General features: G+C 41.7%; 1 protein-coding gene across 2 annotated transcripts in view; it reads right to left on the reverse strand.

Moving 5' to 3' along the window:
- Positions 1-15,242, reverse strand: part of LOC107813746 (sister-chromatid cohesion protein 3-like) — a 32,672-nt gene that overhangs the window by 4,308 nt on the left and 13,122 nt on the right. For both annotated transcript variants that reach the window (XM_075246175.1, XM_075246176.1), the window contains 5 exons: positions 15,022-15,166; positions 13,927-14,033; positions 13,654-13,791; positions 12,878-13,140; positions 5,068-5,192 (listed from right to left, as the gene is read on the reverse strand). In XM_075246175.1, the coding sequence (XP_075102276.1) occupies positions 5,068-5,192; positions 12,878-13,140; positions 13,654-13,791; positions 13,927-14,033; positions 15,022-15,166 (778 nt within the window). The remainder of the gene's footprint in view (positions 1-5,067; positions 5,193-12,877; positions 13,141-13,653; positions 13,792-13,926; positions 14,034-15,021; positions 15,167-15,242) is intronic.

A 15,242-nucleotide genomic window follows, 5' to 3' on the forward strand; every position in this document is an offset into this window, starting at 1 on the left:
GCGTATTTAGTATATATTTCGATACGGTATTGGTATTTCGGTATTATTTTTTTAAATACCAAATATCATACCTAATACCAAATTATTTTAAAAACTTAAACTAAATACCATACCAACTACCAAAATACCGAATATAATATACCAAAAATTTCGGTTTCGGTACGGTAATTCAATATTTACCATATTATGCAGAACCCTATTGGGGAGTGTAAGATGTACGCAGCCTTACCCCTGCCCTAGAGGTTTCCGATATACCCTCGGCTAAAGAACAAATGAAAAAAGTAACGGCAACGGGTAGTAATAACAACAAGATAAAACAAGAAGACCAAAATCAAGAAAGCAAGTAAACACCAAGTAGTAATAACAATCTAAGAATAAAGAGATACTATACTAACACTAATGCTATCGAGTTGAGCAGACATACGGAGAACGCTCCACTACCTACTAACCTAATCCTAAACCGCCACACCCTCCTATCAAGGGTCATGTCCTCAGTAAGCTCCAGCCGCGCCATGTCCCGCCTAATCACTTCCCCCAAGGACTTTTTTGGCCTACCTCTACTCCTCACACCCACCAAGGCTAACCTCTCACACCTTCGAACAGGGGCTTCATTGCTTCTCCTCTTAACATGCCTGAACCATCTCAACCCCCCCCCCTCCCGCATCTTATCCTCTACGGGGGTCATACCCATCTTGTCCCGAATAACTTCATTCCTGATCCTATCTAACCTGGTACGCCCACACATCCATCTCAACATCCTCAAACCAGCTACTTTCATCTTCTAAACATGAGAGTTCTTGACCGGCCAACACTCTACCCCATACAACATAGTCGGTCTAACCACTACTTTGTAGAACTTATCTTTGAGTTTCAGTGGCACATTCTTATCACACAAAACACATGAAGCGAGCCTACACTTCATCCACCTTGCTCCAATATGATGCGTAACGTCCTCATCAATCTCACCATCACCTTGTATTATTGACCCAAGGTACTTAAAACTTCCTCTCCTGTGAATGACTTGTGTATCCAGCCTCACATCCATGTCCGTTTCCTAGGTAGCGTCGCTGAACTTGCACTCCAAGTACTCCGCCTTAATCCTGCTCAGCTTGAAATCTTTAGACTCAAGAGTCTGTCTCCAAACCCTCAATCTCTCATTAACACCACTCTGCATCTCGTCATATATATAGAGAGAGAGTCACAATAGTACATGGTTAACTTTGTATGCACTTCTTATCCTCTAAAATACCCCAATAGTACATAGCATAACATATTAACTAACAGGCTTTATTGTCTTTATACCAGAAAAACTAAAACCTCTTTCTCTGCAGATAACCCCTTCTCTCCCTCTTTTATTTCTATTTTAGAATTTAGAACTTCCCTTCTAGTTCTCTATATTTAATCATTTCTCTAAAAACTCTAAAGGGCGTCAAGCAAAACAAAGAAGTAAATGATAAACTTAGAACCCCAGAAATAGGAGAAGCCATTTTCAGAACTGTAGCTCAAACATGTAAATTTACCAACTTCATACAATGGCTGGCTAATAAAATCCAATTGCAAAATACTTATCACATTTCCGTGTTTGTCTTGGGTGTTGTATGTATGTAGGGACACAGAGTCAATACCTTGGCAGATTTCTTCTGAGGACGAACTTGAAAAGTTATCATCAATTTTGACTCCCTCTTTTATAATTTTCCAAAACCCAGTTAATTCATGCCATAGTCCAAAACAGATTGACAAGATTCTAAAACCCAGATCGAGTTTTACTTCTAGAACTCAGAAAATGAAACGCAGTAGAAATCACACAGAAAAATGGGAATTTTTCAAAATATTGATTAGATACTTCTAGAGAAACTTCTGGTTCCTTCTTACTAAGAAATTTTCGAGATTTTGCTGCATCAAACTTGAGGCTAGGAGTGAATGGCAGAGATAAAATCGTATATAAAGACTGAAAAAGGTGGAGAAGAAATTGAGAATTTTGGTGAAAGACCAAAAAGCCCCTATTTTAATGAGTTGACAGGTGTATTGGCAATTAAAGCTCATTTGAGCTTTATTTTTAAACTATTAGACGAGGATTGAACATCATTTTAAAATTTAGACCAAATCTAGACATCCTAATTTTAGATCTGCTTGTACACACAACTTATGCTCAAGTTAATATCAAGGATATGTTTTCAGGGTGTTTGGACTATAGAAGAGTTGTTTTCGGAAAAAGAACCCAACTGCTTACTAAAACAAACAAAATAACCACTTGTTCTTCAAAAACAAATGGAAGAAAAAGTGGAAAAGAAAAAAAGACACCTCTTGCTTGAAAAATAGTGGGTCACATTAGGGCACACTATCCACAAAACTGGCTGCTTCTTTTTGTCCCCTTTTTCAGTCTACCAAAATTGAAATTTGGCCCTACTATTTTGTTTCCAACAAATTCTTTTTTCTCCCTCGACAAAAGAATATCCAGAAATACATTTAGAGGTCGTTTGGTTCACATATTAGTTATGCAAGTATTATAATGCAAAAAAATTTTATGTGGTGAATCAAAATGAAGGGATGGTTATACACTGAATAATAATGTAGAGATTGTTTTTTTTGATAATCGTGGTATCCGGGCCAGCTTGCGCGCACCTCGACTAATTCCACGGGATACCTGCCACCTCCCACCAGCAACAGGTAACTCTATCCACCAAGGCTTGGATAGATGGGAAGAAATCACCTAGTATTTGCCTCCGCTGGGATTTGAACCTGAGACCTCATGGTTCTCACCCACTTCATTGACCACTAGGCCACACCCTTGGGTGCGTAGAGATTGTTATGCAATGAATAATAATACACGAAATGTTAAGTAAGGTTATTTACTTTGAGGATGTCCGTATTACAAATACATGTATTCTTGTTTCAAATTATCCCGCATAAAATAATACATAACTTCTAGCGCAACTTAATGCGGGTATTGTTTTAATACCACAAACCAAAAGCTGCATAAAGTTTACGTGGAGATTATATTTTGTTATACGGCCAACCCAACGCCGCATTAGTTAAGCGGGAATTATCTTTCCTAATCCCTCCAAACATACATTGTATTAGTTTATGCGGGATTCAATGCTGGGATTATTTTTCTAATCCCCCCAACAAAACGACCCCTTAGTAACATCCAAAGATATAGATTAGGTGACATTACTTTCCAGAATAAACCCAAGCCAGTTCTCCCAAACAGAATCTCCTGAAACTAAATTCAATAATTACATTGACTTGCAAAAAAACAAAATCAAAACCCAATTCTCGCACAATTTTTTCTAATCGCAACATTTAAAACTTTCCAAGAGGCTTGACGTGATCAGATTTAGAACCACCAAGGAATGAGTTCTATAAAATTAGTAAAAAACGGAAAATTGGGAAGGGAAGAGGGGGGGGGGGCGCCGCCCAACACGCAACATGAAGACTTCTTTTAAAGTTGATTTACAATTCAAACTTAGCTTCTGAACCATTACTCCGCTCAATTATGGTCATTTATACGCTCATGCCCTAGTGACTTCCTTCTATCAAAGGACACTTGGAACTTGGTAGAACATCAATGGATAATCAATCTAACAAAATGTTTTAGCAACTATTCTCTAGAGCTCATGGAGAGTAATGACATTACCACCACTAAGATAGGAATTTGCCAACACGGGGGGGGGGGGGGGGGGGCGCCGCCCAACACGCAACATGAAGACTTCTTTTAAAGTTGATTTACAATTCAAACTTAGCTTCTGAACCATTACTCCGCTCAATTATGGTCATTTATACGCTCATGCCCTAGTGACTTCCTTCTATCAAAGGACACTTGGAACTTGGTAGAACATCAATGGATAATCAATCTAACAAAATGTTTTAGCAACTATTCTCTAGAGCTCATGGAGAGTAATGACATTACCACCATTAAAGATAGGAATTTGCCAAATAATTGTTATGATACTTGAGGTAGTGGAGACACTTACATTAGGAACATTGGTGTTAATTACGAGTCTGCTTAATGTGTTTAGGAATTTGTATGTTAGTGACTTAGTGTTCAGACAAGTGTGAGATAAAGAGTATTTCTAGTGTTAAATAACCTGATTTGTCTTAAATAACAATGAGTATTAGAATGAAACATGTCTCTAAATAGAGCGGAATGGATACAGAGTACTTGTATTCCGAGCCTAACTAATTTTTATGATTGAGGTATTGTTATTATTGTCACCTAATGTGGCACACAACAGGATTGAAGTAATCACTTTCGAGTTTCACTCCAGTTACCATCACGGGCTATCCCAAGATGACAAGGAAGTGAACAGCAACAACAACAACAAACCTAGTGGAATCCCTCACAAGTGGGATATGGGGAGGGTAATGTGTACACAGACCTTTTCTCTACCTTATTAAGGTTGAGAGGTTATTTCCGATAGACCCCCGGCTCAAGAAGAGTGAAAGGAAGCAATAACCAATTAATAGCAACAAGGTAAAAGGCAGCGGAAGCAAATGGCAAAACATATAATAACCAAGAACAAGGAATACGAGAAAACAAGACTAGTGGCAACTACTGGTAATAGTGACGACGCACCGTGTAGCAACAAGGAACTAGGAAATACAAGACTAGTGCTAATACTACTAGTAGGACAAGGAGAAACTCTCGACTACCTGTCAACCCACAATTTTCTGTCGAGGGTCAAGGAAGTGAACAGCATGGCACTTATTTAATAGTCAAACCAACCTCCTTTTCTATTTATAGCCCATCAGGCATTTGTTAGACTTCGTGAGCAAACCAACCTCTTTTAAGTTTTTGATAACCCCCCCCCCCCCCCCCAAAAAACACACACAGTTTCAAACATCCTAGGCATGTGCTTACATACATCAGTTCTCCTCTTCCACAGGAAAAAAAAAAAAAACCTTTGGAAGTGAACTCAAACTATGACTCACAGGAAACCAGAGCCATTTACAAGGAGTGAAAGAAGAACTCGCAAATTAAAGAAGCACACAACATAAAATGGGAGCAAGACTGGAGAGGACAAACTACAGCAAAAGATAAATTCAGAAAATTGAAAGCATGTGTACCTTGTAAACCTTCATCCTTTGCATACTTCTCACGGACTGTGTCTACAAATATATGATAGGGTCGCCAACCACTTGGATCTTCATCCATGTTAACATTTTCAGTTCTTTTCTCAACATCTTTCAAGCTGATCACATGAAAGTTGAGTTGATAGTCTGTACCGTATGATACTTATAATAACAAAATAACATTGAAAGATTAAATGATGACAGGACAGGATTGTCAAGGCCGCTTTCTCAAGGACAACCTTAAAAAATAAAAGAACACTAAAATGAAAAGGCAATACAATATTCACCATTGACATGTCCAAAAGCAAGAAAACATTTCGTCCGATGAAACAGCTATAGCTGATCATTAGTAAAGTTACATTGATTTCTTTGAGACACAATAGAGTCCAAAAGTATCAACCTCCTATATCCTTGATCTCAGACACCAGTAACGCAGTAAGGCTGTAGTTGAGAGTAAGCAGCAGTCACAGCTAATTTAAGTTCAAGACTGCCCCCAACTTTTTAGCGCAGTAGATCTTGCAAGAAGGTATGCCCTCTTCTTTATAGGTTAAACATGGTACAGCCCTACACTTTTCTAGGCTGTTGCTTCCATTTTCATTTTCTTTTTCGCTAACGGACCAGGACAGCTGAAAGTGGGATAGACAGAACAAGGGACTCTTCCCAATAAACTCTTCTTCTTCTTTTTTGAGATGGTAACATATCTTCCCAATAAACTCTTTTTTTTTTTTATAAGGTAAATTGTATTAATCAAAAGGAAGAGAACTCCCGTATACACGAAGTATACCAAAAAGTAGAGAATTTACATCAAAACATGATTCTCTACGAAAGGCGCCCAATCTTCTATACAAGTAGGGGCTAAATGAGTGCACCAAAAAGCGATCAAAGATAAAAGATTATTCTTAAGATGTGAAAAAGGAGACTCAATATCCTCAAAAGCTCTCCTATTTCTCTCCCCCCATACTATCCACATGAAAGCTAACGGGGCGAACTTCCACGCCTTTTGCTTTCTTCTTCTACGGAAACCGGCCCAGCTATATAACATTTCCTTTACAGTGCTTGGCATCACCCATTGAATACCAAAAAGATTCAGGATTGCCCTCCACAAAGCAGAGGACACAGGGCAATGCAACAAAAGGTGATCAACTTCTTCCCCTGAGCTTTTACACATGTAGCACCAACTAACAAGTGTAATTCCTCTCTTTCGGAGATTTTCAGCAATCAAGATCACTCCCCTCGCCGCTAGCCATGCAAAAAAGCACACCTTCGTGGGCGCCCTAGGAATCCAGATCGAGGAGTATGGAAAAGTGGTCTCCTCTCTCACCAACATACTCTGGTAAAAGGACTTTACGGTCGCCACGCAAGCCCCATCTCCAAGAGTCGCAGAATGGTTGGGGCCTGTCTTGCCCATATAGCAGTGCCAACAAATCTTGAAGCTCTGCAATCTCCCAATCTTGCATGTTCCTTCTGAATGAGAGGTCCCATACTACCCCTTCATGCTCCTTACGAATCTGTTGGACCATCAGTTCCTTCTGGTTTGAAACTCTGAAGACGTGGGGGAAGGAGACCCTCAGGGTATCCTCTCCACACCACCTATGATTCCAAAAGCTGATTCTCCTTCGTTCTCCCACCCTGTAAGTGATGTTGCCACTAAATGCTTCCCAATTTTTCATGATGCTCCTCCACATGCCACACCCGAAAGGTGTTGTGATTGCCTTGGTCCTCCAACCCCTCCCGTGGAATCATACTTTTCTACTATGACCTCCCTCCATAGAGCATGCTCTTCTACCCCGAATCTCCCCACCCATTTCCCCATTAAAGCTCTGTTAAATACCCTAAGATCTTTCACTCCAAGTCCACCCCACTCCTTTGGGGAAGTGACTGTCTGCCAATTCACTAGATGAAACTTTCTAGTTCCATCCGCCGCATCCCAAAGAAAGTTCCTTTGAAGTCGCTCCAGTTTTTCTGTGATGCTCACCGGTGCTTGCAACAGGGATAAGTAATAGGTGGGCATACTCGATAAAGTGCTTTTGATAAGCACTTCCTTACCGCCTTTTGACAAATACCGTTTCTGCCAGCCTGCTAATCTTTTTTCAACCCGCTCGATCACTGGATTCCAAACTGTAGTATCCTTATATGAAGCGCCCAATGGGAGGCCCAGATAAGTAGTGGAAAGGGAGCCCACCTTGCATCTGAGAACATAAGACAAGGCATCAATATTAGCAACCTCACCTACCGGGAAAATCTCACACTTGCCGATGTTGATTTTGAGTCCTGATACTAACTGAAACCACTGTAGGACCTGCTTCAGGTAGTTCAACTGATCCATATCGGCATCACAGAAAATCAGTGTGTCATCCGCAAAAAGCAAATGTGAGACTCTTCGGGCACTGAGCACCCCAATCGGAGTTGAGAATCCTCTCAAGAAGGCTCCGCCCACCGCACGATCCATCATTTTGCTCAGAGCATCCATCACTAGAATGAATAGCATGGGGGATAGGGGTAACCTTGCCTGAGACCCCCGAAGCTGCCAAAGAAACCACACGGGTTACCATTAACCAGCATAGAGAATCTGACTGAGGAAATGCAGAACTTGATCCATCCCCTCCATCTTGCCCCAAACCCCATCCGCATCATAATGAAGTCCAGGAACTCCCAATTGACATGGTCGAAAGCCTTCTCAAGGTCCAACTTGCATAATAAGCCGGGTTCTCTATTTTTCCTTCTGGAGTCTACAAGTTCATTTGCCACCAAAGCAGCATCCAGGATCTGCCTACCTTCCACAAACGCATTCTGGGAGGACGAAACAGTCATGTCAAGAACCTTCTTAAGTCTGTTGGAAAGCACTTTAGAAATAATCTTGTAAATGCTCCCCACGAGACTAATAGGCATGTAGTCTCTGATACAAGATGCACTTTCTTTCTTAGGCACAATAGTAATAAAGGAAGCATTGATACTTCTCTCGAAAACACCATTCACATGGAAGTATTCAATGGCTTCCATCAACTCCCCCTTGATGGTGTCCCAAAAGAGCTGAAAGAAAGCCAAGGAGAAACCATCAGGCCCGGGGGCCTTATCACCAGCACAACTCGACACAGCCTCGTGCACCTCCTACTCCTCGAAAACCCTTTCTAGCCACTTGTTGTCCCCCTCCCCTATATGGTTGAACTCTATTCCCCCCAAAGTCGGCCTCCAACTAACTTCCTCTTCATATAAGTTCTCATAAAACCCTGTTATCGCCCCTTTTACCTCCTCCTCTCCCTCAATCCTCACCTCATCCACAACTAAGGACTTTATGAAGTTTCTCCTTCGATTTGCAACCGCCACCCTATGGAAAAACTTGGTATTCGAATCCCCCTCCTTTAACCAGAGCGCCCTCGATTTTTGCCGCCAACTAGTCTCCTGAGCTATTGCTAACTCGACTATTTCACTCTTAAACCTCCCCCAATCTCGCTTTCTCAGATTCATCTAACTCCCTCGCCCCTTCCCCTCTTTCTAATTCCCCCAATTCATGCATAAGCTCCCTCATTTTAACCTCTACCCTCCCAAAAACCTCCTTATTCCACCTAATAATATCTCCCTTAAGCAATTTAAGTTTCTTCGAAAGACGGAAAGAAGGTGTCCCTGATACCTCGTAGCTTGTCCACCATTCTTTCACCTTGTCACCGAATCCTGGCACTTTCAACAACATGTTTTCGAATCAGAAGGGAGCACGCACCCCCCCCCTCCCTCTGCATCCATCTAGCAAAATAGGCAAATGATCTTAAGTCAGCCTAGGTAAAGGAATCTGCAGCACATTCGGCACCAGCTCATCCCATGAGGGAGATGTCAGGAATCTGTCAAGTCTAGACCTTGAGTTGGAATCCCCCGCCCTGGCCCAAGTAAACCTTTCCCCTAACAGAGGAAGGTCAATGAGAAAGTGATCATTGATGAAGTCTGAAAACTCCTCCATGGCCCTCGAAATCAAACTACACCCCAATCTCTCCTCCGAGAATCTAATAGTGTTAAAGTCTCCCCCTAAAACCCATAGAATATCCCATTCCCCTATAATATTGGTCAATTCCTCCCAGAAAGACACATTGGATCCTTCCCCTACCGGCCCGTACACTCCTCCAAATCCCAACTCCACCCCACTCACTCTATCTTTGACGAGAGCTGCCAAAGAAAAAACTCCCTTCCTAATCTCTCTCCAAGCTTCTATCATCCCACATAAGCAGAATGCCCCCAGCACTTCCCGCTGCTGGGACCCAGTCATATTTCACCCAACTACCTCCCCAGACACTTCTCACAATCGCATCCGACAAAACTTCCATTTTGGTCTCCTGAAAACAAACTAGGTTGGCACCCCACTCCCTAACTCCCACTTTGATGATGGCCCTTTTGTTTAGGTCATTCATCCACCTCACATTCCATGAAAGGATCTTAACTTCCATAAGCGACAATAACCCCCATTTCCTCACCCCCCACCCCTAGCCGAGGTCCATTTCTCCCTGTCACACTCGCCCCTTCTCTGATACACCACTACATCCCCTAAGTTATTTTGCTTAACACCTTTACCCAACTCCCTCCCTGCACCATCGTAACGAGATTGTTGCTCAATCTGCCTCAACAGTTCTAACACCCTATCTTCCTTCCCTTCAACAGAAACACCTAGAAACTTCCCAAAGTTTAATAGTTTATCCTCCATCCAGAAAGACATATCCCTTCCTCCAATCCGTGACGAAATTGGGCAGGCGTCTTCTATATGTACCCTTTCCTTGCTACTACCAGAGGAATACAAGACCATAGCATTGCTAGCACTAGGAGTTTTAACCTCTGAAAGGGTCTCACCATTTCCTTGAGGGGCGGCAACCTCTGAAATTAACACCCCGCTGCTATAGGAATGTCCAGAACCATCAGTAGGGTAGCATGGCGGAAGAGAGCATGGAACCCTTGGCGGCATATTAACTGAAAGTACTGGTCCGACACTAACATCAATTGGGGCATGCTCAACAATCTCCCCAGAAGAAGAAGAAACTTTAAGTGTGACCTCAGCACAACTAAGCCCAGGAGCAGGCGAGGGGTTGATGGAACTGGGTCCATCAGAGGCGAGGGGCCGTGGATTAACAGCACCATCTTTAGCCGGTTCTGCCCCTGCAGCAGCGGCCATCGTAGAGGGGCACAGGTCACTAGAGCTCGGTGAAGGAGTGCCACTGTGTGAAGCATCATTGGCAGAAGAAGGAGGAACGACTGTTCCCATATGCTTAGGAGTCTTATCATGCGCAACTTGAAATAATTTGGGGCCCTTAAGATCAATTCTAATGGAATTGGGAAAAGTTGTTGGGCCCATTTGAGGAGGCTCAGGCCTATACTTGCTGAAAACTTGCCCGGCCCTATGATAATTAGAAGAGGATCGGCCCATTCTGCCTTTCCAGCCCGCATCACTAACCCATTCACGTCTTCTCCTCCTGTTAAAATTTTGTCTTCCTCCCCCAATTTCAAACCTCCCGTCTCTTCTCGATCTAACGTCTGATTCCGGCTTAATCCAGTGATCCGGTGAGCCCTCCCCTCCACTCAGAGACTGATTTCCCCTCCCCTCCCTTCTATTTGACCTTCTCTTTTTTTCCGTCACTATCACAGGCATAAAGATATGGAGAAATTCAGGGCTCAACCAAACCCTATAACTCAAGTAGCCATCTTCCACCACAGTAGAGACAGGGATTCTGCCCCCTTTCCTCACCACAATCCTCACTCGCGAGAGATCGTGTAAACTGCAAGTGACATCAATAAAACCCCCACAGATTTCCCCTATCTTCTTGAATAGGTCAAGACACCAAAGATGCACCGGGAGGCCCACCATGTTGACCACCAATGTTTCGCCAGTGAAGCGAGGGTCAAGACACCCATCATGCTCCACCCATCTGTCTAGATTTAAGAAGTTCCCATCGAACCACATGTTTCCTCTGACAAGAATTTCTGAAGCTTGAGACTTGTCAACAAAACGAAAGAGATATTGAGTATCCCCCAGTTGCAATATTTTCAGCCCGTCCTTGACGTTCCATGCCTCTGCTGCCCAGTTCCTAACAGCCTCTAGAGAACCAACCCATTTGGAGAAAGACCCAATGAGACTAGATTCCAAGAAACCCTTGCGCCTGAGAGTGCTCCTCGGACAGCGAGAAGTGCGGCTCCTGTCCTACGTCAAGCTTTCGATGGCATCTTTCCCCCAAGTTCTAGGGCTGGCCAAGAGACAGCTTTGATAAAAGACATGTTTTCCAATTTTCTAGATTCTAGAGAGAAGAAAGAGCTCTTTGTACAATCCATCATATTCTAAATGCGGCTGTCCCAAAAAAGCTGTCCCGAAAAAGCCTTAATAGTTGGAATAACAGTAATCACAGTGGGTGAAAATAGTATATAGGAAGGGAGGAAGATTTTCTCGTACTGAACAAAGGAATAAATCGCCAGAATCTGGGGTTTAATGGCCGGAAAAAGAAAAAGTCGTCGAAATTTGGTGAAACTGAAACGGGAAGGCTCGGAAAAGCCTCAAGAAAAGGCTGTCTGAAGAAAAAAAATTGAAAAGACGCCGGAAAAAGCCACACGCGCCGGCGCGTAGCTGAGATCTCGCCGGAAAAACAGGTGAGTTGGCGGCGCGTAAGGGCTCGGTTGCCGAAGAACTTTACTGGGGTTCGGACGCAGCAAACTTGGCTCTTGATGGGTGTGGTGGAATCTTAGGAAGAAGAAGAGAGGGAAGAGTCTCGACCATAGAATGCTTTGTTGCTAGGGAAGCTTTTTTTAGAGGATTTCTTATCTCAACCCTTTGTCCATTATTTACATACCATGATAACTTTTACGAAAAAGAATGACAAAAAGTATGTTGTTCCCAATAAACTCATTTTATCATAGACTATTGAGAAGGAAGGACATCTTTTTCCCATTCCTTGGTATTGGTTCCTATAGGCACCTAAAAGGTTTGCTTTTTCCTTAGCCATTCTAACAGCTGAAAATTTGAGGAAATAGAAGATACTTCACATCTACTAGTGCTTTAGGTGCAAGAAGTCGGGATAAGATGTGAACCACTTGCAATTTCACAGTCATATCGCATGCTGATTGTGGAACACAGCGTGGAACATGTTTGGCACCAGGTAATGCCGGCTACCATAATAGACTTATTCTGAGTTGGGAATTCAAGAGGAAAAGGAGTAGATATGGAAATGGCTTCTCTGGAACTCATGCGGCTAATATGGAAAGAAAAAAACAAAACTTTGAAGAAGCTAAACTCCTATGTGAGGATCATTTAAATTTTCTGCAAGTTTTTGGAGCAGATACACGATTCCAATTGACAATGAAGATTGGGTAATCTTTTTAAGAAATCACATTTCCTCTAGAACCTGCACTTCCGGATACTGCTTCTATACGGCTAGTCCCCTATCATATCAACAAAATACTTCACAAAAGCACTTCATATTCTTTAAAACCAAAAAATGAAAAAGAAAGGTTTCTGCCATGGAGCCTGCCACAATCACCACAGTCCAAGCCCCAAAATCCTAACAGGATGTCTCAATTCTCAGGCAAATATCTGACCAACCCACATCTAAATCCCACCCCTGGAACCAAGCCGAATACACAGTGTTTCAAGCTCCTTCAATATTCAAAATCCGAGGAATGGGAGAAGATAATCCCCTGTTTTCTCAAGTTGTTACATACCAGGACTCATGTACAATTTCAAAAACCACCCTTGGTAGATCATCTAACAGGATTAAAGTCAGGATTACACAGAATGTTAACCTTTCATTATGTGATTAAAAACGGGAAAAATAAGTTAAGCTCTTACATGTCCATAATATCTGGCGGAGGAAGTTTGGATATGAAATGCAGCACAGCACCATCCAAGAAAGATAGATGCTCTGGAGCATCTGAAAAGGCATATTGAATGCCTCCTGTGACAATATTTAGAACATCTGACCGGTGCTTGTTTTTAGCAGCCTTTCCAAATGTTTTAGCAAGCTCACTCGCAAGATCTTCACATTCTTGAAATGTCCTTCTTGCTGAATTGTCATCATCAGAAGAAAGTGCCACTAAGTACCGTTGATATGCCTGCAGAACCGGAACAGACATGCTCAACCACTCAATGAGGGGAAAAAAAACTAATTTGCTGCCAAGTTACGACCTTGCTTCCTTTCTGAATCTAACATGTATACTTTCTTTCCAAACAAAGAATCTAACATGTATTCTTTCCAAATACTCTGAATCATGTGGCTAGCTGAGTTAAAGTGTTGAAAGCCACCCAAAATAACCAATAAACTGCCAGGAGAAAGGCCACCACAACAGCAGACAAGGACATAGACATGCATCTTTTTTAAAAGCATGAGATTTGTTCATCCTAGCTCTAGGGATCATAACCACGACCAACTCAGACACACCCCAATAACATGAAAGATATACACCGACAACAACCCAGTCAGACCAAACTGTTCAACCATATGATTATCCAATTTTGAAATAATTTTTTTCTGCTGCAATCTCATCAGAATGTTTACCAGTAAGCCAACCTGCCAAGTGACCAAAATAAAACGGAAATCATCTCAGCTAAGAAGTAACGACACTTACCCTCTTTAGTGCCTCTAGGAACAAACGTGCAACATCTGCACCTTTATTCCTTAAAACGGTTAGCAAATGCTTAATGACCTCAGACACACTTGTTCCATGCATCGCAAAATGAGATACTATCTCTGGAGCAAGATATTCCTGTAGACATTGTGTACATTGATGAAATATGTCAGCAGCTGATAAAGAAAATTAATGGTAAGGCTCCTAATCCCAAAAGTACAGATAGTAATTAAGTTCGGCACAGTCCAACTATGAAAAGAGAATCAACCTAACCTTAGGAACTGCCTCAACAGCAACCAACTTCGCCACAGCAATGATTACAGCAACTCGATTTGTCTCCTCAATGTATTCCCTATTATAATCATCTTCTTCAGTCTCATCTGTGTCCATGTTAGAAGATGAATTAAATTCTCCAAAGCATCCATCAGGTGAAAAAAGAAACCCTTTCCGGGTTTGAATCGATAGGTTATGTTGGAGGCTGTTTTGGAAATTGAAAACACTTTTTTTGGTTCAGTTGAAAAGATTGTTATCCTTTCATTGACACCTCTGAATGGACAGTGGAGATCTATGTTTGCACCACTACTCGAAGTCTATATTGATGATATTCTGCTTATAGATTACGTGCTCAAGCTTTTTGCTGCATCTTTTTTTACGTTATATAAATAACAGTTCTGCACGTGTATTCACTGCTTCATGATGTAAGAGTACATACAATGCAAAAAGGAAAGTAAAACATTTCTTTTCCTGCTGTATTTGGTTATGTTGGGAGCGAAGTGTACTAGTTTCTTAATGATCCCTTTCCATCAAACAAAGAAGGCTAGAATCCTCATCTAGGAAGTAATGCTACAATAAGGATGGATAAAAAGGTCTCCTTTTAGAAATCAGGCTCCACAGCATGAAGTAAACAAATATAAAAATCAATGCACAACAACACGTTCTTTCAATTAAGATATAGCATGAGGAAATGAACGACTTCAGGAAAAGTATACATTTGGCACTCAAGTTCATGTGACTACTCAAGCACCGAAGTGTTTCCATAGTAACCATAATAATGATGATTAGTTTACATCCAAAAGCAAGATTTATCTAAAATTGAAACTATTAAACTTAGCCATAGGGCTTTAGTGGCCACCTAAACAAGCAAGTACAGATCAGCACTACATGGCTTGCCAATTCCAATTCCAGTTTTCTTTTATAACTAAAAGTGCTGCAATATGAAGTACGATTGCTCTAGAATCAAGCTTTTCTACAGTTATAAATAAAACAATAGTGTTAGAGCCGTACTATTATTTCTTTATACAACAGTAAGATGTGAGCTAGAGCTGTCACGCCTTTAGAGCAAACAGCGAATGAGCAAGTTAAGACCACCTGAAATATGTAGTTGGTGTTCACCAAGCTTCCAGAACTTTTGAAGAATGAATTCATCTGGAGAGTACCCCAAAGCTTCTAGCTCCGTGGAAGCAAAGGTTGCTTTCCTAAACAGACACCATTGTTCTGAAAGAATAACACAAACCTGGACCAAGAAAACACAAAAACTCAAATTAACCAAAAGAGAACAAAGGCACTAATAGGAGATAGCTGAACATAGA

The sequence above is a fragment of the Nicotiana tabacum genome, chromosome 23, assembly GCF_000715075.1.
Source record: "Nicotiana tabacum cultivar K326 chromosome 23, ASM71507v2, whole genome shotgun sequence".
Lineage (NCBI taxonomy): Eukaryota > Viridiplantae > Streptophyta > Magnoliopsida > Solanales > Solanaceae > Nicotiana > Nicotiana tabacum.